Genomic DNA, 25177 nt, shown 5'->3' with positions numbered 1-25177 from the left:
TCCTAGGTGCTGACATTTGATCCCAGAAGAACCAACTGCTTTTAACCGCCAAGCCATCTTCCAGCCTTCCAAATGAAGTTTGTAAGTGTGCTAATTCTCTTAGAGCCTCTGCTCCTGGTTCATTTTGCCCTCCAGTTTTTGCAGCCCTATCTCAGCCGTCCCTCAGAGTTCTCACTGTTTGGTCATTCTGAGCGAGGAGCTCTGCACTGTACTTCTTGTCATTTATGTTTTGCAAGACTGCCTCATTACCTGTGTCACTCCTCTTTCGGCAGACATGTACAGTCCTGTTGTCTCTCCCTACCTCCTAAAGGTTGCAGAATGGGGAGATTCTAATTGAACACCACCTTTCTCATGCGTTAGTGGGGATGCTTAAGTTGGAAGCATTTGTGCATGCATGTGTCTAGTGCTCGGCACCCTTGGCTCCTCCCTCACAGAACTGTCTTCAGAGCGGCTGACTGTTCTCCTAAGTGAGGCCTCTCCCGCGTCATGAGCATCCCTAGTGTGTTCCTCTACTTGCGGCTGCTGCACTAGAGCACACTTTTATCTCTAACCAGTTCAGTCAGAGCTTCAGCTTCTGAGGCAAGGAGCTTTGCTAGGTTCTTGACTGTCGAGCTCTCTGTCCCCTGTCTCTGATCTGCAGTCACTGTCATCCAAGGAGCCCTGCTTCGTTTCAAATTTTCTTTTTTTACATTCATTTATTTATTATGTATACATCATACAGCTTTCTGCCTGCATGCATTCCTGCAGGCCAGAAGAGGGCACCAAATCTGATTATGGATGGTTGTGAACCACCATGTGGTTGCTGGGAATTGAACTCAGGACCTCTGGAAGAGCAGACAGTGCTCTTAATCACTGAGCCATCTCTCCAGCCCCCGTCCTGCTTTGTTTCAATAGGAATGGAGTCTATTGATGTGAACATTTGTCACTGGTGTCTTTTTACATTTTAAAAATGGTCTTAGTTAGGATTCAAGACTACAAGGTTTTATTTACTCTAACTATTCTATCTCCTATACGTGCTTTTTTTTTTTTTCTCCTTCTGGGGAAAAAAAAAAACCCATATATGTAACTCAGCCTGTGACACTATCTGTAATCGTGTACTGAGGCACAGACAGCATTGTCATCAGATCAGGCCTTCAGTCAGCTAGCGGCATCACAGTGTGTACAACAATGAGTGTGGGTTCCGTGCAAGAACTGTGCTGCCTCAGATAAGGAGCTTGAGCATTGGAGGGGCTGGTGTCCACTGGGGTTCTGGAATAAGTCTCTCAGATGTAAGGGACAACTGAATTCTACCGTCTCCCCTGGCATCTCCTCTACCTAAGCATCCCATTGCAACTTTCAAAAAGCTTTATTCCTTTATTTGAAATGGCCTAAGTTTGACAGAATGGCTCAGTGGGTAAAGGTACCTGCTGGAGTTTGATCCCTTTGGCCCAGATAGCGGAAGGAGAGAAGCAACTCCTGCAAGCTGACCTCTGTCCTCCACATGCACACTATGGATCGTGTGCAGTCATCATCCCCCCAATAAATTTTTAAAAATTAATTTAAATAATTTTAAAAAGAATGTGAACATTCTGTATTCCCCACTCTCAGGTGAGAGATTGCTAACTCTGGTGGTTTCTTCTATACCTTTCTTTTCCCACATTGTGCCCTATGCTGTGCTGTGCTATGCTGTGCTGTGCCCTGTGCTGCCTGCCCTGCCCTGCGCTATGCTGTTCTGTGCTGTGCTGTGCTGTGCTGTGCTGTGCTGTGCTGTGCTGTGCCGTGCGGTGTTGTGCGGTGTGCTGTGCCTGTGCTGTGCTGTGCTGTGCTGTGCCCTGTGCTGTGCTGTGCTGTGCCCTGTGCTGTGCTGTGCTGTGCCCTGTGCTGTGCTGTGCTGTGCTGTGCCCTGTGCTGTGCCCTGTGCTGTGCTGTGCTGTCCTGTGCTGTCCTGTGCTGTCCTGTGCTGTCCTGTGCTGTCCTGTGCTGTGCTGCACTGTGCTGTGTTATACCTGGAATATGGTCCCAGTCTGAGAAGACCAATGTGCTCATGGTCCTGTTCCTTCTCGGGGTGGGATTTGTGACAAAGCCCACAAAGTGTGGAGCCATGCCAGGTGCTGGACTTGCCAGATTTTTCTCTTTCTTCTTTGTCCAGTTTTGAAACTTCAGTTAGACCCCATTGAAAAGGTTGTTTTTGAATAAAGACTTTAGGGTGAGGAGGAGAGAACATGGGAAAGGAAGTTAGGAACCCTTGGCAGGGCTCTTTTTGACATACAAGATTCACTCAGGCAGTCACAATGCTGTCTGCTCTGACGGAAACCTACGAACTGGTGTAGACACTTACTGCGCAAGCCTGCTGACCTGAGTTCAAGTCCCAGGAGCCATGAGGGCACAGGGGCTTTCTCCTAAGACAAATCCCTGAGGGTAGACAGCATGGGGGGCTTTCTCCTAAGACAAGTCCAGGTCCAGTGCTGCTTCTGAAGAGGGTAGGGCCAGGCCTCTTGGATTCTTACCAGATGCTTGTCCTCAGGCTGCTGGGAAGCACCCCCCACCTCCACTTGTCAGCCCTCCTTCATGAGCTGACATGAAGTGTCAGGTGTCTCAGAGTCTTTTTTTTTTTTTCGGAGCTGGGGACCGAACCCAGGGCCTTGCGCTCCCTAGGCAAGCGCTCTGCCACTGAGCTAAATCCCCAACCCCGACATGAAGTGTCAGGAATGCTGGCCAGAACCCTACTAAGGGTTATGAGTATTTTACCAAAGAGCCCAAGAACTCTTCACCCCTTCCACGATGACACAGAACAAAGAGGATTGGGAGCCCTCAGCAGGCAGCACCTCTGTTCTTGGGCTTTTGGCCTCAGAGCTGTGAGATGTGCTGTCTGCTGCCTGCGAACCCATCCAGAGTGTTCTGTCACCTGAGTGTGTCACCTCTGAGGTGACCCAGTGTGTCAGATGATAATGTTGCACATGGCAAGTGGATGGCCTGAACCACTAAATCAGGACACAGGTAAAGGCAGGTCCATTACAGAGTGAAGGACGGGTTGTTACTGTCTGAGCTGCACCCACAGGCCTCATCGTGCAGTGGTTCCTGGGGAGAACAGCTTGGGACCTCACTGATCTCCCAGATGACTAGCAAGTAAATGAGAGGAGGAAACCCACAGCAGACTTGTGATGGCTTCTGCCAGGGTGCCCTTGGGGTGTGTGTGTGATATGTGTGGGGTGTGTGCGTGTGTGTGGGGTGTGTGCGTGTGTGTGGGGTATGTGTGTGGTGTGTGGTGTGTGGTGTGTGTGGTGTGTGCATGTGTTGACTTACCCTGCTGTCAACATGCCCTCTTGATGGGCCCTGCTGGGGACCTGTCCTTTCCCTTTCCTGTCTGGTGCACAAGGCACAGAAAGGACAAATGCAGGTGCGTGCTGCCAGTCAGGACCAGGCAGGCAGCTTTCCGGCACCACACTAGCCACCATTTCCTGGTGCCCAGACAGACCATTCTCTCCCCGGAGATCTGATACTGCAGTGTAATCTTCATGATCGGTTTTCGGCTCATGCTGGCAAAACTGCTAATGGCTCACCTCCATTCCCGGTCTCTTTACAGTCAATCACGGCAGGCAGGAGAGTGCATTCTCTTAAAGAGTTCCCTGGGTCTAAACAGGTTAGCTGTCTGTAGGAAACATTCCCTTTTTACTTTATGTTATGGTCATGTCGTCATTTCGGGAGAGCCAAGTAGACTTTAGAGTTCTGTTAAAGTTAGGGTGCGAGCTGAATGACAAACTGGACAGCAGTCTGCAGTCGGACATAAGTGTCTTCCCAGGCCAGCTGATTACCTTAACTTCACCAGAGCCGGGCTCACAGGTTAAATAAGCACCCAGCCTGAGTTGGGCTGGTGTGCATTTCCTTCTCTCTTTTGGGGCCGCTCTCCGTGCATTTCAGTGCTGTTCTGAGTAACTGTGTGGGGGCAGAACTTCTCATGTTTCCTCTGCTTGTGTGGAGCTGTGGACTCCTTTGTGGCATTAGAAAGTAGAAGGCTGGGCTGAGCTGCACCCAAGGCAGACCTCGTTCTCTGTGAGAGTCACAGACCTTTGCGGAGGCTCCGTGACCCCAGTTCAACCATGCAGGCTATTGGGTTCCTGAGACTAGGCACTTATTTTAGGTGGGAAATAGCCTTGCTTTTCTATCTACTCCACTGAGCATAATATTGCCTAAGAACATCAACATCTTAAACTGTAAAGTATATTTTGCCTTTGTTTATCTTAAAATCACGTAACTGGTTTTTCTTTGTTCCTGTTGTAGGTGCTGGAGACCAGAATTTATTTACCTCCATCTATCCGACACTTTCCCAGCAGCTTCCAAGAGAGCCAATGGAGTGGAGAAGGTACGGGCTCTGTGTGTGGACGGACTCTCCTTGTAACTCAGGTGCTCAGACAGCAGTGCCTCTGTTCTGGAGCACAGGCTGATGAACAGCGGCCTACAGAGCCTATGGGGCTTTCTCTTTAAGGCTGTTTCAGTTTTGTGTTTGTAGTGCTGGTGATTGAATCCAGGGCTTCACTTTCCTTACCTCATCATGATTTTTCTCTTTTGAGATAGAATCCTGTTATATATTTCATGCTGGACTTGAATTGGCTACGTAGCCCAGGCTGGCCTCAAACTTGCATTGCCCCTGCCTCCACCACTTGAGTAGTATACTAGGGTTGCAGGCCAAACCATCACTCCTGACTCTTGAACTCTTGATTCCATGTGTGTGTGTGTGTGTGTGTGTGTGTGTGTGTGTGTGTGTGTGTGTGTGTGTGTGTGTATGTGTGTGTACTGCCCCTTGACCTAGAGACTTGCATACAGTGGGCAAACATTCCTCTACTGAGCTGCATTCCCAGCTCTCTTTTTACCTCATATTCTTAAGCAACATCTCACTGAGTTTCTCAGAATAACCTTGAACTTGCATTGCAACCTAGGCAGAACTCGTGGCCCTCCCATCTTAGACACTTGAGTACCGAGATCCCTGGTCTGTCTACCCCGCTTCTCCTGGATGGAATTTGTTGCTGTTGTTTTAGACATTAGATGACAGGTTTTTGAGTTAGATTGTCAACATATTTGTGCCTGAGAGTGATGTCTCATTTAGCCATCAATAATATAACAAATATTCAGTGCTGGAGAGTGCTCTTTGAGAAAAATTATTCAACATTGGAAAAGGCCCGATGCTGTTCAAGAAAGCAGTTAAGTAGATTGATGTTGGGAAGGGGGTGACTAATCTCTGAAGAAATGATCTGTAAAGGATGCCAGCTAAGTGTGTTACTAAATGTCTCTGAAGACACTAGAAATGTGTTCATGAAGCAAAGGAAAAGATGGTGGGAAAAACAAATAGTGACACAACGTGGATTTATTTCCTCCCGTTCCTGAGCCCCAGTCAGTGAGGGTAAAGGCTCACTAGCAAATTCACAGGGACAGGGCTTTTAAAGAGCACCGTGGGCTGAGGTATTTACACGAGCAGAAATGTATTTGACATGTGGTTCTGGAGGCCAGGATGGCTGCTGAGGGCCCTGGCTGCATGAGCAGGAACCTGTTCCCAAGTGGCAGCCTAAGCGAGCTTTTTTGAAATGGGCTGCCCCACAGAGGGCTGTCTCTGCACCGTGAAGTACGGATCAAGTCTCCACCCAGGAACTTTGGAGGGCTCCTAAGAGCAGCAGCAGAGAGAGGGAGGCAGCCATGGCACTACAGAGTGTGGACAGAGTCTGGGGAGAAGAAAGACAGATGGGAGAGTTTCAGAAACTCCCAGCATAGACAAGTCTATAACCGTGACAACACGAGGAACTTGAAATACAGAGTGCAGGGCTGGGGTGGAGTCTGGGGGCAGCTGGACAAGGAAAGATCATGCCTGGAAGTCCCATCTCCTCTGCACAGTGATGAATGTTCTGACCACCTCTGTGGAAGCCTGGAGGTCCCGTCTGTGCAGAGGCCTAGGCACGTGAGCAAGAGCCACCAAGTCAGGGTTCTGTGCCCCTGGGCCTTGGGGCGGCAGTGTGGTGCCTGTTGGATTTGGTCAGAAGCCCTGCAGGAAGCAGAAATGTCTCTAGGCTGTTAGAAGACCAGAAGCAGTAGCAACCTCTCTGGGGTAACTGAAGGAGTCCCAGCAAAGCGTCAGTCTGAATAAAAGGTTTGCTTTTAACGTAGGTGTAGCTCGGAGGACTTCAAGATAAGATGAAATCAATAGCAGAGTGGAAATAGATCGTAAGCTTTGAAGCCAGCAGAACAAAACAACGCAACAGGAAATGTGATCAATCTCACAGGCACTAGAGAATGCAGATAGGAAGCCCACCCTGTGAGTGTAAGCACCGTCTGTTAGTGTAGACAGTTCGTTTGCTGAACCCAGAGTTATAGGAAAGACCGTTACAGAGAGCAGCAGGAGCTCCTTATGCGCAGGAGCCGCAGGCGGCCTGCAGTGTCTGTGGCTGCTTTCTCAGGTTGAAAGGGGCTTGTGCCACTCCTCCATTTGAGCTCTGCAAGCAAAACTGTTCTTTTCCCCCAAGTTTCCAGTAGGTCACAAAAGCATTGGGGCTCTTGAGAGTGTGGAGTTTTCTGTATTGTGACACTTGGCCTTCCCTTCTAGAGTGAGCCTGGGGTAGGGTTCCTGCAGGGGTACTGTTCTCACAAGTCCATGGCAGCCTTGAGCGGCTGCGCCTGTGTTCTTGAACAGTAAAGACTCTAGAGAGGGGTCTTGATTCGAGAGCTGCTGTAGTAATCCATGCAGGGCTTCTGGCCAGTTTTGACTCGTAGTTAGCATGGTTTTGAACCCTAGATGTGAATGGATGCTACGTTGTCACAGCCCTAATTCCGCTCTGTGGTTCAGTTGTTTTCTTTTTTTTTTTTTTTTTTTTTTTTTTTTTTTTTTTGGAGCTGGGGACCGAACAGGGCCTTTGCTTTTGCTAGGCAAGCGCTCTACCACTGAGCTAAATCCCCAACCCCTCAGTTGTTTTCTTGCTGACTTTAAAACCTGTTCTAGGTCCTATGGCCGGGCTCCGAAAATGATTCACCTGGAATCCAACTTTGTTCAGTTCAAGGAGGAGCTGCTGCCGAAGGAAGGGAACAAAGCCCTGCTCACCTTCCCCTTCCTCCACATCTACTGGACGGAGTGCTGTGTAAGTACTGGCCGGGCCGGGAGCCTGCCTGTCACAGAGGGAGTGCGAACTCGTGAGCTAGGGCGTGGCCTGTGCTCTCTGTTGGTGTCATATTGCCTTGGTGCCTCTGCCAGACCCATGGCAGTGTCCCTGTCTCTGCTTCACCTAACTGAGCCCGGGTAGCCATAGGGTTAATCAGCCAGAGTTGTTCACCTTGTGTTGTCATGACCCTTCTCCTCTCCAGAACGTCCTCTGCTCTGTAGGCTCCATTCTTCACTCTGCTTGGCATTGTAGCTCTCACTTGTGCTTTCTAATTGTGTATTCATGAACCCACATAGGACTCTCCTGCCCATGAGATTCCCTTTCCTGAGGGGAAGTTCCGAGGGTTATTTCTTCCGCTTGAAGTAATAAAATAAGCACTTGGCAGGGTGTGAAGTACAGAAGTCATTTCCTCTGGGATTTCAGCCTGCTTTTGAGGCTACAGCAAGTTTTATAACTGGAACAAGGCAGGACTCTGGAGGCCTGTGCCTGGTCACACTTGTACTTGCTCCATGAATTGTTCCTCAGGAAGTCACAGGCTATGGGGGATGAGTGCAAGGTGTTGTCTACCAGCCAAACTCGCTAGAGACCGGGCATTTCTGGGTCTCAGTGAGGATGGTCACACAGGGCCTCTACCTGGCATGGCTTGTCTCAGAGCTAAAAAGGAAAGCAGATATATTCTTAGCCACATACACATACAGTCTAGACCTGAGAGAACCCTGGGGATCCTCCCCAAGTTCAAACCCCAGGTAGAGTGGGAAGCCTCCTCACAGGTAGGATGACCATGCCAGACTTATCCTGTGAACTTTTCTCTCCATAACCCTCCATCCACAATGTCAGATTTATTTTTATTTTATTTAATGTATATGCATATTATATGTATATGTATATAGTAGTCCTAGAGCTCAGATCCAGGTCTTTCCATGTGCTAGGCAGGTATATACTTGCAGGTGCATACTGAGATACTCAGATGTACTTCAGCCCCAGTACATTCCTTTTCTTCTTTGGTTGTGCGTGGGCTTTCATTCCTTGTGTCTCGTGTTGCTTTTTCCTGTGTAGGAAGCCTGCTGATCTACATTCAGATTAGCCTTGCTGAACTCTTTGATTTTGTGTATCAGTGAGAAGGACCCTTCTTCCTTGTCAGTTCTTAACCGAAAGAGTTGTTTTCTCTGATGTTAAGATGTCAAGGGCTGGGCTGGAGAGATGGCTCAGTGGTTAGAGCACTGACTGCTCTTCCAGAGGTCCTGAGTTCAAATCCCAGCAACCACATGATGGCTCACAACCATGTGTAATGGATCTTATATGTCTAAGACAGCTATAGTGTACTCATATACATTAAATAAACAAATAACATCTTTAGAAAAAAAAGATGTCATGGCTACCTCTGCCCTCACCCTGACCTTCTTCGTGGGCTGTTGCTAGCTTTTCTTCAGTAGTAGGGCAGGAGCACGTGCTCACATGGAGCCGACAGCATCCACTCCGTTTTTCTCACGAGTTTAACCTAGCAATGAATGCCCTTTGAGAGACATGGTGGAAGTAACCCCACAGTGTCCTCCACGCGTCTGGGTCAGGCTGGCCTGTGGTCCTAGCGCAGGTCCCTCTTGGCCAGCCTTGCTTTCTCAGCGTGACACTGGAGAAATGCACTGCAGCCCTTGGAGTTTTCTGCTGCGTTCACACAAGGCTGCTCTTAGTTTCCTTTTGTACTGTCTTCATGAGGGTTAAGTATGGATACCGTCTATTTTTATTTATCTTCTGTGTGTGAGTGTTTGCCTGCACGTACGTATGGATGTGTACCACATGCATGCTTGGCGCCCACCAAGGACAGAGGAGTGGGCCCTGGGGACCTTGGAACTGGAATTCAGGATGGCTATGAGTTGCCATGTGGGTACTGGGAAACCAACCCAGATCATCTAGAACACCTTAACCTCTAAGCCATCTTTCTAGTCCCTCAATATAATCTTTGAGTCACAAAAGGAGTTTGGAAGTTTCCGTTTATTTCTCTTCCTGAAACTGTTTGGTTTGCATCGAAGCTGCTGGCTCTAAGGTTTGGAATATTCTCTGAGAGTGTGGGGTGGCTGTCTTCCTGTGAGTGCTTCCTTGGAAACTTCCTAGATCCCTTTCAGGAAATTGGCCTGCTTTATGTTAATTTCCGTAGACCGTGCTGATAAATTGCTCATTTTAGTTAAGTTTTGACATCGTTTCCATTGAACTGCACGATACGCATTCTGACCAGCTCTCCTGCCACTCAACTCTTACTTTGTGTGTCTGCTTTCTTTCCTTGGTTAGATTAGTTGTCAGAAACCTACCATTTTAATTTTAATTTATTTTTTTACAGTCCAGTAGTTACCCCTCTCCTGGTCTGCCCTCCCACAGTTCCTTATCCCATTCTTCCCCCTGTCTCCGACCCCGCCACCCCAACCCCCCCAGACATCCCCACTCCCTGTGGCCTCAAGTCTTCTCCCACTGAGGCCAGACATATACGGTCCTCTGCTGTCTATGTGTTGGGGCCTCAGACCAGCTCGTGTATGCTGCCTGGTTGGTGGCTCAGTGTCTGAGAGATCTGCTCCAGGTTAGTTAAGGCTGTTACTCTTCCTGCGGGGTCACCTTCCGCCCCAGCTTCTTCTAGCCTTTCCCTAATTCAACCACAAGGGTCCCAGACGTCTGCTCATTGGTTGGACTGTCTCTGTGTCTGTCTCAGTCAGCTGCTGGTTGGGCCCCTCGGAGGGCAGCCATGTCAGGTTCCCATCTGTAAGCACACCATAGCAGGCCTCGGAGTCTCCCCTTGAGCTGGATCCCACTTTGGGCCTGTCACTGGACCAAGTCTCTTCTCCATTTGTGTCCCTGCAGTTCTTTAGACAGGGACAATTCTGGGTCAGAGTGTTTGACTGTGGGATGGCAACTTCGTTTTCTCCCATATCCAGGTCTTTCCTTTCATATAGTTTGTTGTTCTGTTTATTTTTTCACATTTCTGAAATGTATATATTTTTATTCTTAAATTTTAATTGATAACAAATCATTAAAGTTATTAATTTTCCTCGGTTACTACTTGAAGTACATCTTGTTTTCGGAAGTCATTATAGTTGCGTTGTTGTTTTGTATGTATGGTGGGGGGAACTGGGCCTCACACAGTATAGGCAAGTGCTGTACCACTGAGCTCTCTCCCCAGCCCAATAAATCCTTTATTTTCTGTTTGTATGTATTTTAAGACAGTGTCTCTAAAGAACTGGCCTGAAAGTTGCTATATAGACCAAGCTCTGGACTCACAGAGATCCTCCTGCTGCTGTCTCCTGAGCGGAGGATTAAAGATGTGGGCTAGCACATGTAGCCTTTCCTAGGAGAGTAACTTCCCTAGTTTGGTGGTGTTGTGTTCACAAAGGGTTGTTTGTACTCTTTCTTGTTTTGTGTCACTTGGCTTTTCTCTGTGATTCCATTTTTCAGATTGTGATATTAAAATGTGGGTCCATAAGAGTTGTCTTCCATTGCTGCAGTTTCTTGTGCTGTGACCTGGGCCCTGTTTTCCATGGTCTGGTGGTGGAGTAGCTTGTCCCTGGTCAAGATGGGTGTGTTGTCAGTGTCAGGCATGCACGTGCTCTGTAACTAGCTTTTTTTTTTTTTTTTTAAAGATTAAGCCCGCGAATTTAATTTTTATGGAGGGAAGCATGTGGTTGCCAAAGATGGTTTCTAAACAGTGTGTCCTACTCAGGAAGGCCTCGTGTCTGCAATGAGAGCTCATCTGGGGGCTGGAGAGATGGCTCAGCGGTTAGAGCACCGACTGCTCTCCAGAGGTCCTGAGTTCAGTTCCCAGCAACCACACGGTGGCTCACTGCCATCTGTAATGGGATCCGATGCCCTCTTCTGGTGCGTCTGAAGACAGCCACGGTGTACACAGATAAAAAAAATTTAAAAAAAAAAAAAAAAAGATCTTTAAAAAAAAAAAGAAAAAGAAACTTCAACTCTATTCAAACCATGTTCTGTGTGTACGCCAGTGTGGATACTTCAGCTCTGTTGACTGTTGTGGGTCAGACTCAGTTTTTCGTTACATAGCGTATAGTGTTAAGGTTGGATGAGAGCACAGTGGTGAGCCTCTAAATATTTAAAATGAACTTCTGCTGACACATGTTCTCTTCTGGACGTCACGAGCGTGAGTCGTGTTTTCCGGGATGCCCGGCCCCAAGTGCACTGTTCTGTACGCCAGGGACTTTCCTCTGTCGAGAGGCTGCGTCCTTATATCTTCTGGTTCAGCTTGCGTGGCTATAATCTTTAAAGCAGTCTATATCTTCTGCTGGTCTCAGAAAGCCATGAGGAGGCCCGCGCCATTAGAGAGTCACCCGCTGTGTCCTGTCTCCCAGCCTTAGAACATACAGCTCTGCCCTCACTTTCTGCCTGCAGCTCTATGAGCACAGTAGAACTAAGTCATTACACAGTGGTGGCTGGAACTACAGTTGGAGACACAGGAAGAAGGAAGAGAGAAGGGTGGGATGGGGGGGCATGGGAGTTTTTATTGAAATTGCCTTGTTAATTCATTATTGATTCAAGAAGAATTTAATGGTGCTAAGTTTTCTTGAATCCAGGAACATGATGCGAGTTTGTATTCCTTTGTACCTTGTTGTGGCCTTAGTCGTAACTTCAGAGAGGCTTTGCGTCGTCCAGCTCCCCCATGCCTGCTTAGTTTAGTTCTTGGGCTCATTGTAAATGGTCCTGCTTTGCATTGAAATTGTCCTAATAAGGACCATCCTTTCTGTTTATTAGTGGTTTGTTTGGTTTTTGGTTTGTTTGTTTCAAGACAGGGTTTCTCTGTGTATCTCTGGCTGCCCTGGAACTTGTTCTGTAGACCAGGCCTGCTTTGAGCTCTTAAGATCTGCCTGCCTCTGCCTCCTGAGTGCTGAGATTAAAGGCGTGCACCACCACTGCCTGGCTTTGCTTTGTGTTCTGAGAGGCTTTCCCGTGCGGCTGGTGCTGTGTTAACTTCAGTCTTGAGTTCTGCTGTGGCGTCTATAGTATCAGGGTCACAGCGTGTGCTGTGTTAGGGAGTGCTGTTTTCTCTGACCACTTGGGCTAGTCCCAGGAGAGAGAAGTAGAGCTGAGTCTGAGTTGAGCAGCTTCCTGTCAGCTCCTGAGAGCTGGGGCAGCTTGAGGGAGCTGGAGCGATCTTCTCTCTGGCTCTTATGTGGGGAATTCAAGGGGCATTGAGGTTGGATTGGGATTCTAGGGCTTTCTGAGAGCTGAGGGTCACAGAATAGCTGGCGAGAAGCTAGGGTCCTGGCTGACTAATGGTGATGTCGGGCTTATGGGGCTTGGGCACAGAACCCTGACTAAAGCTCCTGCTTGGCTTGTGGACAGGAGCACTCTGGTGGCCTCCTCAGCTCTCGGTGCTGTATCTTATGCCTTTGGGTGCTGAGACATCTACTCCTGTTCGCCTCTGGCTGCCACAGTGTGTTAAAATGCCGTGGCTAGTGGCTCCTTGTTCCTGAGCCCCTGATCCTAGAGGTGAAAGGGCACTGGGGAGCTCTCCTTCACAGTGACTTATTCGTTTTTAGGACACTGAAGTGTACAAAGCTACGGTAAAAGACGACCTCACCAAGTGGCAGAATGTTCTCAAAGCTCACAGCTCTGTGGACTGGCTGATAGTGGTAGTAGAAAATGATGCCAAGAAAAAAAACAAAACCAACATCCTTCCCCGAACTTCTATTGTGGACAAAATAAGAAATGACTTTTGTAATAAACAGAGTGACAGGTAAGTGTGTCTTGTGTTTTATCCACTTTGATGTCAGTGATAACCGTTGACTTAGCCAGTCTAGAAAGCTACAGAGGGGTGCTAGACCCCCTTCCCCCAACCCTCTGCAATTTCTGGCCTAGCAGGTCATCTCCAGGTATGCAGCCTAGGGAGAGAGGCTTCTGGGCCAAGTGGCCCTGCGGAAGATCAGTCCTTGAATAGGGTAAGGTTCCCTAAACAGTTTTAAACCGTGGGACACACATTTCTGTTTATAATTCACTTTCTAAAAGTTCCTGGAAGGAAGTTGCAAAGCAGCGGCTTCTTCCCTTCTTTGCAGTGTCTTACTGCTCATCTGTGCCTGCTTCAACTTCCTCTCCTTAGCACTGCTGGACCACTTGGCCAGATGGCTGTGTGCTGACTCGTACACTGATGGCTGAGTCTCACAGATGCCCTGGTGTGGTGATACATTCTCATTCCCATGGTTGTTATCACCAGTGGAGGGTTCCCATGCTGCAAGAGCCCAGAAGAGTGCCACCAGCCTGCCTTCGGGGCCTGAGGGAGGTGCTCAGGGGCCAGGGATGGGCTGGGAAGTACAGGATGTATGAAGTAAGTGGAAAAGCAGCCAAGAGCAGAGCTGTTTTCTCCACATCTCTTTAGAACACTGTCATTTTCTGTGTAATATCGATAGCTGCTGTTGTCACTTAGTACATAGTGAATGTCCCATGTGTGTCCCTGTCCTGTTATTGCTGGTGAGCACATAATAGGACATCATATCAGTGTACATTATTTATACAGCCTGTACATTGTTTATAGAAACCTCAAGGGCTGTTGGGTTCTTGTACATGTTTCCCAGCCCAGATACCGTGAATGTCCTTAACTCCTTAAAAGGAAAGTGCTTGGTTACAGGGGCTTCATTCTTCACACCTTCACACTGTGGAGTCAGATGCTAACTCAGGGGCTGTCTGAGATGGTCGTAGCTTCGGGGTCCCTCCTTCCATGTCCCCTGTTAGCAGCTTCTGTGCGCTGGGAGATGCTGCTGTGCTCCTGATCGCTATCCATTCCTCACATCAGTAGCTGTGCTGGGCTCTGTCTTTTTAACTATGCAAACAGATGATGACCTAGAGAGCATGGGAGTTGAAAGGCCTAAGGAGGGACCAGGGAGTAAGTGTGGTGCAGCATGACTGATGCAGGCGGCGGCCCTGCCTCATGAGTGCTGTCTGTTGTGGGTTTCCTCCGTAGTGCTGCTCCCAGAAAGAGTGTTGGCAGTTGCAGCTCCTGAGAGTGCCGTAGGGTAGGCGCTGAGCTGGCAGAATGCAGCTCCCGTGGTGGTGACCTTGGGGTGGCTGGCCTGGCCTCTGCCCTTCTGAGAGGGATCAGTGCCTACTGGGTTGGTGATGGGAGGACTGGCTTTTCTGCGCTGCCTCACCTTTTAGTGGTTGCGTAGCAGCTGCTGTCTCCTGAGGGGATGTTAGAACAGAGTTGCTTTCTCTCGCTGGTCGCTAGCTGGTTAACAAGATGTTTATTAAGGAGAACTGTTGATGTCCGTTGCATCCAGATTTTAAATCATTTCTGAGTTTAGGTTTATTTACATCATGGACACAGTATCTTTGCAGTTGAATTGCATCACACATGTCTTTGAGTCAACTGTATCTGTCTTCTTCTTTTTTTTTTTTTTTTTTTGGTTCTTTTTTTGGGAGCTGGGGGAACCCAGGGCCTTGCGCTTCCTAGGTGGCGCTCTACCGTTGAGCTAAATCCCCAGCCCCTGTCTTGCTTCTTAATGTTGTCCTGACAGTTGAGGTGTGGTGGCAGAGGCCTAACTATGGGGACAGACAGGGCTCAGCACAGGGGCCTTCCATGATGTACTGCAGTGGTCAGTGGAGTGTGAGTGTGAGTGGAGTGCTGTGAGTGTGAGTGGAGTGTGAGTGTGGGGGATGTCAGCTGAGCTAGCAAGTGCTGGAGGGAAGAGCAAGTGACCCAGACTGCAGCGAGAGGGGTTGAAGCTGGTGCTGCGGTTGGGCCTGGGCCTCCCAGGTCAAGGTGAGATGGCTTGGAGCTTGTCAGCATAAGGAGCCTGTGAGGATGCGGTTTTGGAGCCGAGGGTGGTGTGGCTCCTGAATTACAACCAGCCCTGCAGGTCACCCCTTCTCAGTCCCACTCTGACTCCTGTCCATTCTGCGGCAGACTTTCCTTGAAACCTTTGCAGTGCTTCCTGCCTAAGTAGCCGCGAACTGCTTGGGCGCATTCCTGACGATTTTCACTGATTGCAGGCAGAAAGCAGGAGAGGCAGTGGGAGGTTTGGGAAGGAGGCTCGAGCAGGTGTTTTGTGCCCCAAGGTTTTCCCAGGCATGACTGCCTTTCATGTCTTTGCAGGTGTGTTGTGCTCTCTGACCCCTTGAAGGACTCTTCTCGAACTCAGGAATCCTGGAATGCCTTCCTGACCAAACTCAGGACTCTGCTGCTCATGTCTTTTACCAAAAACCTTGGCAAGTTTGAGGATGACATGCGGACTTTGAGGGAAAAGAGGACAGAGCCAGGCTGGAGCTTCTGTGAATACTTCATGGTCCAGGTACTGGCCTCCTGACCAGATGAGGCGGCTCTCAGGCTAGGTCCTTAGCTTTTGGAGCCAACCATGTAGCTGCCAGGGCTACAAGCAGAAGATGGCCATGGTTTCCATAGCTCCCCTGCAGCCTCGGAGCCCAGCACTGCCCCACCTAGTTCTGATCGTCGGGCTCATCATGGTTTTATTTGGACGGTGACTTGTAAAGTCTGCTGTGAGTTAGGTAGAGGTGGCCAGGACTGGGGAATCCTGAGATGGGTGTGCTGCTTCACCATTGTCCAGACACTGGGGTTGAGGGATGGGTTTCTGAGAACATCCCACGGCTCTCAGGAAAGGAGTGTGTTAAGCTGTTTCTTTACTGGAATTTGACACATTACTTAGGCTTTTGAAATTGTTATTTACAATCAGCTTTTGGGTTTTGAAAGGAAAATTTTTGGGTGCACATAGGCGTGTGGGTTGGGGGTCCATGCGCTGTGGGCTGTAGGGGTGCAGGGTCAGGAGCTTTTAGGGTTTTCACTCTGAGAAAGCATACACTTCCTGTGTAGACATCAACCATGTGGCCATGACTGAAGAAGTAGCATGTTTGGTATAAAAGGAAGACACATTCGAATTAGAAATTTGATTTTTATCTCTCATTCTGAAGCATCTGTCTAAGAGATCTGCCTAAGGATCTGTCTTAGGAAACTTGGTGCAGAGGAGGGATCTGAGTGTGTTAACCATTCTCTGTGGGACTGTGGGCACCTTTCTGATGGCCCTGTGTTCTCATTTTTGAAGCTTAGTAAGCTTAGTCTGGGAATTATAGACAAGGTAGGGGAATGGCTGGATGAAGGCTACTGGATTAGGGCGCAGGTCATTTTGAACCTCTATGTGATGGATGGATGGGTGGATGGATGGATGGATGGATCGATGGATCGATGGATCGATGGGTGGATGGATGATGGATGGATGGGTGCGTGGGTGGGTGGATAGATGGATGGATAGACGGATGGATGGACAGATGGATGGACAGATGGATGGATGGACGGATGGATGGATGGTAGAGGCCAGATGAGCTGCATGGGAAGGCAGGTGGGTGGGTGGAAGGATCCATGATGCATAGGTATAGATAGATGAGCAGACGAGTAGAAGAGAAGAAGATGGGTTGATGGATGAATGAAGACAGATAGATGGCGGAGTGGTGGCTGAATACTTAAGAGCACTGGCTGCTCTTGCAAAGGACGGTGGCTTTCACCACGCTATGGTAGCTCATCTCTGTAACTCCACCTCCCTCCAAGGGGGGTCTGACACCTTTTTCTTTGGACTTCTCTAGAGAAACACATATACATATAAATAAGGGTTAGGTGCGTGTAAGGGCTGCCTAGCTTATAGTACTGTACAAACAGTGACTTCAGAATGCAAGAATGGTACTACAGCTACAGGAGGTGTTAATGCGGCAGGAAGCTGACTCAGAGTTCCGTACAAATCACTGTTTTCTCGGCAATATTTCTGTAAGTCTAAAAGTAATTCAGATTAAAAGTAAGAAAGCAACGTGGAGTGAATGAGGAATGAGCCCAACAACTGCCGTGACAAGATGTGACATGGCTGAGGGTGTTATGCTCATTACAGAAGCCTGCAGAGGACACTGCTGCCTGCTGCTGCCTGGGCAAGTCTCCTGGCAGCTCAGCTGTCAGACCCTGAGAGGCTACCAAGGCTGTGGAGGGGGTGGCCAAGTTGTGTAGTATGGACAGATCTGTAGCTTCAGGGATAGAAAGGTTGTGGGTGTTGCTTATACAAATGTGAGGGTGTAGTTCACACTGCTGTATGCTTACACTGATGCAGACCAGCCAGGCGTGTAATCCAAGTGTTAGAGACTGGTGGTGGGAACATTGTATATTTGAAGCTAGCCTGGGCTGTGCAAAATGAGAGCCTGTCTTGAAAGGAAAAACAAATCCCACAGTTGAAAAAGATTAATTTATCATAGTGTTCAGCATGCAACACACTTGATTTAAAGGGGGTAGGGGAGAAGTTAGGAGACTCCATCGGTGTCTGTGAGACAACTGTCCAAAGTGTTTTCAGAAGCAGCAGACACAAACGAGAGGCCCTGGGCTTGTAGGTTAAGCCATCTGCTTCCTGCAGCCTCTGTCTGGGTTATGGGTAACAGCTGGGCTCACTGCCTAGTCACTGTGCCAGGAGCATGCTGCATATGCAGGCAGGAGTATGAGTATGTCCTCATGGAGAAACCCTGCCCAGGGCATTTATTATCCACATAAAGAGCCAGGTGAGGAACCCAGACTTCTGCTAGCCTAGCTACAGTGGGAGAGCTGATGAGGCTGGAGGCTGGCTCTGAGGTGGGTTGTGGGTTCCGGCTGTGTTCCTGAATCCTCTCCAATGAGTGCTGTCTGGTGCTCCAGCTGGCAGGAGCACTGACTGCAGCTACAGGGAGTGAATCTGAGTGTGTCCGTGTGGATTTACACATGTGTATGTCTGCATCGTTGTGGATTTACACATGTGTATGTCTGCGTCAGTGGGAATTTACACCCATGTGTGTGTCTGTGTCAGTGTGGATCTACACATGTGTGTGTCTGTGTCAGTGTGGATTTACACATGTGTGTGTCTGTGTCAGTGTGGATCTACACATGTGTGTGTCTTCGTCAGTGTGGATCTAACATGTGTGTGTCTGCGTCAGTGGGAATTTAACATGTGTTTGTCTGCGTCCGTGTGGATTTACACATGTGTGTGTCTGTGTCAGTGTGGATTTACACCCATGTGTGTGTCTGTGTCAGTGTGGATTTGCACATGTGTTTGTCCTCCTGACTTTTGCTTTCATGTACAATGATAGAAGTCAGAAGAGAATTTCCACAGCCATCTCTGTTCATTATTTCACTCAGCAGATAATAAGCAGCCATTTGCACTGCACACAGGTGACTCATGAGCTTCCTGTGACTGGTTAGAGTGGAGAAGGAAGGAAGCTATCAGCAGCCAGGGCAGGAGCACTAGGGCCTCCAGCAGAAGGCTCACTGAACAGGGGACACAGACAGCCTGGGAGAGGCCAGAGAGTAGGCTGTGTGGAGATTAGGAGGAAGAGTGACCATTCTAACTCCAGAGAAGAGGCAGCTGTGTGCCTGGGAAAACAAGAGGCTGGCTCTGAGGTAACACTGGACAGGGACCACTGGGACCAGCTCTGCCCAGTGTGCCGGAAGTTGTTCTCCTCCTGTCTGTTCTCTGTCCGCCTGTGTGAGTGAGTCCTGACGTGGTGTTGTGGAGGCTAGCTGATCACTGGCTGAGCCTGTTCCACAGAACTGTCTGCCCTCCACGGCTGATGTGGCTTCAGGAGCTGACTGGTGTCTTTTGGTGACAGGAGGAGCTTGCCTTTGTGTTTGAGATGCTGCAGCAGTTTGAAGACGCCCTGGTGCAGTACGACGAGCTGGACGCCCTGTTCTCACAGTATGTGGTCAACTTCGGAGCTGGGGGTGAGTCGGTTTCAGTCACCACTGATGCTCAGCGGTTCCCACTCCTCATTTCAGCTGGTCTGTCTGTCCTATAATTTGTCATTTGTTGTCGTTTTATTCAAGTCATAAGGGCTATTCTGTTCCTATTGGAATAGGAATAAAACAAGGGATAATTAAGAATTAGTCACTGTTACTTTAGAAGAATTCTCCGGTAGTGAAAGCATTTACAAAGCTGCTTTGGGGCTCTGTAGTTCCCGACCTGGACAGTAGACGCCCTTCCCCCCTTTCTGCAGTCCTCGGGATTCCTTCTGTGAGTTTACTGTGCCCTCAATCTTTCAAGTGCTTTAATGGTATATTAAAATTCTTCTGTTAAAATTGTAAAATGAGCACAATGAAAACACATACAAAAGAAAGCAGTTGAAAGCTGGAGATCGTGTCAGTGGGCAAAGCATCAGCACTCGTCCAGTGTGCTCAGTAAACACAGGACCCAACTCTGATCCCCAGAACTCGCCCACGGCAGGGTGTGGGAGCTTCCTTATCACCCTTGGGCAGGGGCCCACTGGTCAGCCATTTTACCTAGTCCAAAAGCTCTGTGTTCAGTAGAGACCCCACTCTACTAAAATAAGAGAGCAATTAAAGATGATACCCAGTGTTGATCTCTGGCTTCCACATGTACATACACATATTTGCGCACACACAAACAGGTACACATAGACATAACAAAGAATTGCTAGTCATCTTGTTTCCATTGTTTATTTAGATAGAAACACTAGCATATTGTTGAGATTCTTAGAAAAGGTTTTAAGTTATGAGTATGTGTCTGCGTCTCTGTGTGTGCACTATACAAACATGTACCTAGGGAAGGCAGAAAGAGGGCATTGGGGCCCCTGGAGCTGGAGTTACATGTAGTTGTGAACCTGATGTGGGTTCTGCGAGCTGAAGTCAGGTCTTCTGCAAAAGCAGCAAGAACTCTTAACTGCTAGACTGTCTCTCCAGCCCCTGACCGAGACATGTTTCTCTTCCTTTCTTGTTGGCTGTCATGGACCCTCTCCAGGCTGCCTCCGGAGAGCCTTGCAGATAGATGTCCCTGGTGCTAGACTGTGGTTGTTTTCGCCTTGCCCACCCAGTCCCTGGGCTAAGCTGGACATGGTTTAAAGAGCCTGTCACTGTGCCTGAAGGAAGCCGAGATGCCCATGGAACTGTAGCACCCACTGAGAACCTGGAGGACAATAAGTTACTGGGACAGTTGACACCCTGGGCCTGCCCTAGTTCTGACATGGGTCTCACTCACCTGCCTCTACTTCAGGGCAATCCTTACGTAATAGTTCCGATGTCCTACTGTATGTGAGGGTGTCAGATCCCCTGAGGAGTTACAGACAGGCATGAGCTTCCATGTGGGTGCTGGGAATTGAACCTGGGTTAAATTGGGTTAAGAACAGTCAGGCTTTTAACTGTGAGCCATCTTCCCAGCCCCTGTCACACTGAGTTCTATGTTACCTATCCATATAAGCCATAAAACAGACACATCTTTCTTGAATATAAAAATCTTATATTTCACACAATTTGTTTTTTTTCTCAGTTTAAAAATAAATATGAGTCAGTTTAAAAATCTAAAACTAAGCTCAGGCCAAGCTTTGTAGTTAATGAAAGGGTTGCTTCAGCGTGGGCTTCTGGAGGGCTCTAACTCTAGCTCCTCCACTCAGGGCTGATAGGGGAGCTCCGAGTGAGGAAAGGCATCTACCAGGATGCTCAGGCAGTCACTGTGCTCACTGACATGGGGCTGCGGTGCCCACAGCGCTACAGCCTGTGAGCATCAAGGTGCTGTCTTACTCATTGTAAACCTGCCCTGGACCTCCTGGGCATGGTACAGTGCCGTGTACTGTGCTCGGCCACCAGCATGATCTAAATGAGTGTGCTGTGGGAGCCGTGCCATCTCTAGGCGGCAGACTGCCCAGGCAGTGAACTTTGGTAGCTGGTGGAGGGCTGCTTGCTCCTGCATGAGACCTTGACGTCCTGGGCAGGAGCTTTAGTTAGGTGAGGCCTGCAGTCAGCATCTTTCATGGTGTGTGTTTGTTTAGATGGTGCCAACTGGCTGACTTTTTTCTGCCAGCCGGTGAAGAGCTGGAATGGACTGGTACTCCGCAAGCCCATAGACATGGAGAAGCGCGAGTTGATTCAGAAGCAAGAGGCCACTCTGCTGGACCTGCGAAGCTACCTGTTCTCCCGCCAGTGCACCTTGCTCCTCTTCCTGCAGCGGCCATGGGAGGTGGCTCAGCGCGCCCTGGAGCTGCTGCACAGCTGTGTGCAGGAGCTGAAGCTCTTAGAAGTGAGTCGGCTCCCTTCCCACTCACCCTCTTCTGGGAACTGTAGGACCTTATGGGTGAAGCCAGTGAGTGATGGGTTGAATTGTTATCTGTAGTGATAGAAAAACCTTAATCCTTTAGAAAATAATTCTTCTAGGGGATGCTGATCTCTTCACTGCCTGGCTTCATGCCCACCTGAGTCACATGGTGATCCAGTGACCTCTTCACCCAGGAAATTCACATGTTCAGACATAGAATGTCAGATCCACAGCATCATTTCTCAGTGGAGACCTCCAAAGTGCTTTACCCAGAGCCATCAGTATTGTTATATAACCGTCATCATCCACACCTGGGCGTCCCATGCCCTGCTGCAGGCTTCCCAAGGGAGAGTTGTGGTGAGGCCCTGTGCAGAGTCACAGAAGTCACATTAGCCTTGCTGTGACCACAACAGACTGAGCAGCTTACAGGAAACACTCTTGGCTCACAGCCTTAGAGATTTTCAGTCCATCCTGACAGTGAGAGTGAATGGCAGAGGCTTCTCACATCTCAGAGGGTCGGGAAGCGAGAATAAGCCAGTACTGAGGCCAGTCTGTAACCTTCAAGACTTTGTCCCTAGTGACCTACTCCAGCGGCAAGACCCCATCTCCTAAAGGTAACAGTCTGCCCCTGGAGGCAAGCTCAGAGCATGGGCCACACCTCAGCTCCAGGACACACGGGTAATTTGCTCCACTAGCTAAAACGTTGGTTTGACAGTATTTCATGACACAGAACATTTTTGTATACCTAAATGACAGGCCCAACATGTTTTTGAAGTAATCTTAAGAGATTATGCAGTTTGTGTGAAGAGAGTGCGTGTGTGCGGTTGTGTACTCCTCTAAGACAGGCTTCTGGGGCTGGAGAGGGAAGACTCAGCAGTTAGAAACACTGGCTGCTCTTCCGGAAGACGCAAGTCTGACTCTCAGTACTCGCATAGTAACTCTTAACCATCTTTAACTCTGCTCCCCAGAGATCCGATGCCCTCTTCTGGCCTCATGGAGGACCAGCACACACATGTAGTTTGTACACATATATACAGACAAAACAAAACACTCACTCACATACTAAAGAATTTAAAAGAAGTGAAAAAAAAAAAACAAAAAAAAAGAACAAATAAGGCAGGATCTCTCACTGAACTGGAAACTTACCATTTTGGTTAGGGTGGCTGGTTGGTAGCTCCCAGGATCTACCTGTCTCCATCCCACCCGCTCCTGTTGCTGAGGTGGCATCATGTGAAGGCTACCTGGCTCTGTATGTGGGGTCTGGGCTCAGGGCCTCACCCTTGCCCTGGAGGCACTCTTGCCGTTGAGCCACCTCCATGGCATCCTGGTTTTTTTTTTTTTCTTTCGGAGCTGGGGACCGAACCCAGGGCCTTGCGCTTGCTAGGCAAGCGCTCTACCACTGAGCTAAATCCCCAACCCCCTCTTTTTTTTTAAAACCTAGTTATTTTTACTAAATTATTTTTCTTATCTTAAATCTGTTCTCAAGTAAGTAAGTAGAAATAACTCTCCATGATTCTCCTGGATAGTTGTGGTGACATTGGTTGAGAGACCCTGCTTTAGTGGCTCTGTACTGTCCTGCTCCAGATGAATTGCTTGTTCCCCCAGGAGGTCTTTCTTTCCTCCGTGTGTACCAGGGGAGATGGCACGTTAACCTAGGTTCACAGACTCCCAGCCTGTAGTGACGATGCCTCCCAGTTAGGTGAGAGTGTTACAGTCTGCAGAGGGCATGCTCTTTTGGGGTCTTAGGCTGACCCTGCTTCTGAAGCTATGAGACTGTGGAGGGAGCTGGTTCTGTCCTCAATGCAAGTGAGTGACCTGACCCTTCAGAGACTGGCCATGCTTCATCCAAAGCAACCCAAGGCACTCCTGGTTTTTCTCGCCAATGCAGATTCTTCACTGTCTGGGGAGTCTGTCTCATGAGCACAAGGTGCCCTGCACACAGTGCAGAACTCACTTCTGCTTCACTTTATGTCACCATGTAACTTGTTTCACCAAGACTTAAGATAGCAGCTGTAGAATAGATAACCCGCCAGTCATCAGTGTCAACATACTCTGTTTCACAGAGGGCGAGGTGCGCTTAAAGCTGACTGTAACAGGATGTGCTTTCTTAGGGCTTTCTTAGTAACTGCCTTTTCCCTGCTTGCTTTTCTGGGTGATGTTCCAACATCTCAGGATGTTGTGTGGAGTCTATTATGCATGTTCTAGTGTGCATCTGCCTAAGCTATGGGAATTCTTCAATTCTAATACTTTGATCTGTTGTAAAGCATTCAGCTGTCATTGTTGAATGTCATTGATGGTCTTTTTGTGACCATAGACTCACCTGAGGTCCTGGTACTCCCCTCTAGATAAATATAGCTAGGCCTCATGCCAAGCCAGGTGATAGTTAGCTTTTCATAGGAAGGTGTGTGTGTGTGTGTGTGTGTGTGTGTGTGTGTGTGTGTGTGTGTGTGTGTGTGTGTGTGATGTTTATGTATACATATATGTATGTATATTTTTTGGTATGAGTGTTTGCCTGCATGTATGTCTGTGTACCACATGTATGCTTGGTGCCCTAGGAGGCCAGAAAAGGACGTTAGATACTGGGGCCAGGGTATAGGTGGTCATGAGCCACTACATGAGTTCTGGGAGTAGAACCTGGATTCTCTAGAATAGAGTGACAAGTGCTCTTGACCTCAGAGCCAACTCTCAAGTTCTCAGAGGCTTTTCCTAATAAGATATTAAAATTAGGTAAATGAAAATTGTGTACCCGATAGGTCCTTTGTAATCCTTGAACACGTGACTCAGAGATACATGTATGCACAGGTCACTCCTGTTTGTGGCTTATGATAGGTTGCCGTTCTATAGCTGTGTGGGTCATGCATGTGGCCCTGTCTGAGAGCTGAGAGCTATAGGCCTGTGCTCATGGTATCTATAGGCCTGTGCTCACGGTATCTATAGGCTGGTGCTCACGGTATCTATAGGCCTGTGCTCACGGTTTCCTCACGTGCCTGTGCTTGCATCCTCACAGGTCTCTGTCCCTCCTGGAGCTCTGGATTGCTGGGTCTTTCTGAGCTGTCTGGAGGTCTTGCAGAGGATAGAAGGTTGCTGTGACCGGGCACAGATAGACTCCAACATTGCCCACATGGTGGGGCTGTGGAGCTATGCCATGGAAAAGGTACCTGCCCCTGGATGAAGGAAGAATTTGCCTTGCCTAAGGATGCCTGTGTGTCAGAAAGCACGGGCTGCTTATTTAGACTGCTGTGGATAGTCTCGTGTCCTCACAGTGAGTCTGGACACAGCAGTGGGCTCAGAGCTTTTCAGTTCTTGCCAGCTTCTTCAGCAGGTGGCCAGTGAGGCAGTGTCAGTGCCGGGAATGGGCAGGGAGGAAGGTGCAGTGGGCAGCAGTGTGTGGAGATGCAGGGGTGAGCCAGTGTGCGCTGTGGGTGAGCTGCAGAGGCAGGGTGCGGTGGTGTGGGGTGCAAACAAGCAGTAATCAAAAGAGTGTGGCACATTAGCTGCATAGCAGGGAGAGGATTGACAACCTCAGCTGGGCCCAGAACTAACCAGAAAAGGTGTAAGCTTACAGCAGTCCCATGTAATGCAGTGTAAAACTCAGACAGGAACCATTTAGATAAGAAAGCAAGTTCTTCCACAGGGAGCAAGGGTCAGATTATATATCTACTACACTTGTGGGTGGCCAGTGGACTGAAGCGATATGCTTCCCTCAACAGCTAAAGTCCTTAGGGTACCTCTGTGGACTTGTGTCAGAAAAAGGGCCCAACTCGGAAGATCTCAACAGGACGGTTGATCTTTTGGCGGGACTAGGAGCGGAGAGACCTGAGACAGGTATGGTTGGTGCTGAAGCTCAGTAGAGAATGCCGGAGCCCAGCGCTCCCACTGTCAGGTGGTCTCACAGCAAGTGTGTGGATCTGTGTCGCCACATTCATAAGTCGTTTCCCCATTTGAGGGTTTGCAGTGCATGCTTCTGAGAAGTGTTATCTCAGAGAACAGTTTTCAGGAAGTGTGGGTCACACTGCAAAAGCTGAT

The 25177-nt window shown here is 48.8% G+C and overlaps 1 protein-coding gene across 1 annotated transcript in view; it reads left to right on the top strand.

Moving 5' to 3' along the window:
* Trappc10 (trafficking protein particle complex 10) overlaps nt 1-25177 on the top strand; it is a 57017-nt gene that overhangs the window by 9768 nt on the left and 22072 nt on the right. The window contains exons 2-9 of the mRNA XM_032888302.1: nt 4258-4339; nt 6959-7094; nt 12650-12846; nt 15196-15391; nt 18720-18831; nt 20889-21136; nt 24159-24305; nt 24862-24976. Of these exons, the coding sequence (XP_032744193.1) occupies nt 4258-4339; nt 6959-7094; nt 12650-12846; nt 15196-15391; nt 18720-18831; nt 20889-21136; nt 24159-24305; nt 24862-24976 (1233 nt within the window). The remainder of the gene's footprint in view (nt 1-4257; nt 4340-6958; nt 7095-12649; nt 12847-15195; nt 15392-18719; nt 18832-20888; nt 21137-24158; nt 24306-24861; nt 24977-25177) is intronic.

This window comes from Rattus rattus, chromosome 18 (assembly GCF_011064425.1).
Source record: "Rattus rattus isolate New Zealand chromosome 18, Rrattus_CSIRO_v1, whole genome shotgun sequence".
NCBI lineage: Eukaryota > Metazoa > Chordata > Mammalia > Rodentia > Muridae > Rattus > Rattus rattus.
This window is presented reverse-complemented; position numbering and strand designations above follow the sequence as displayed.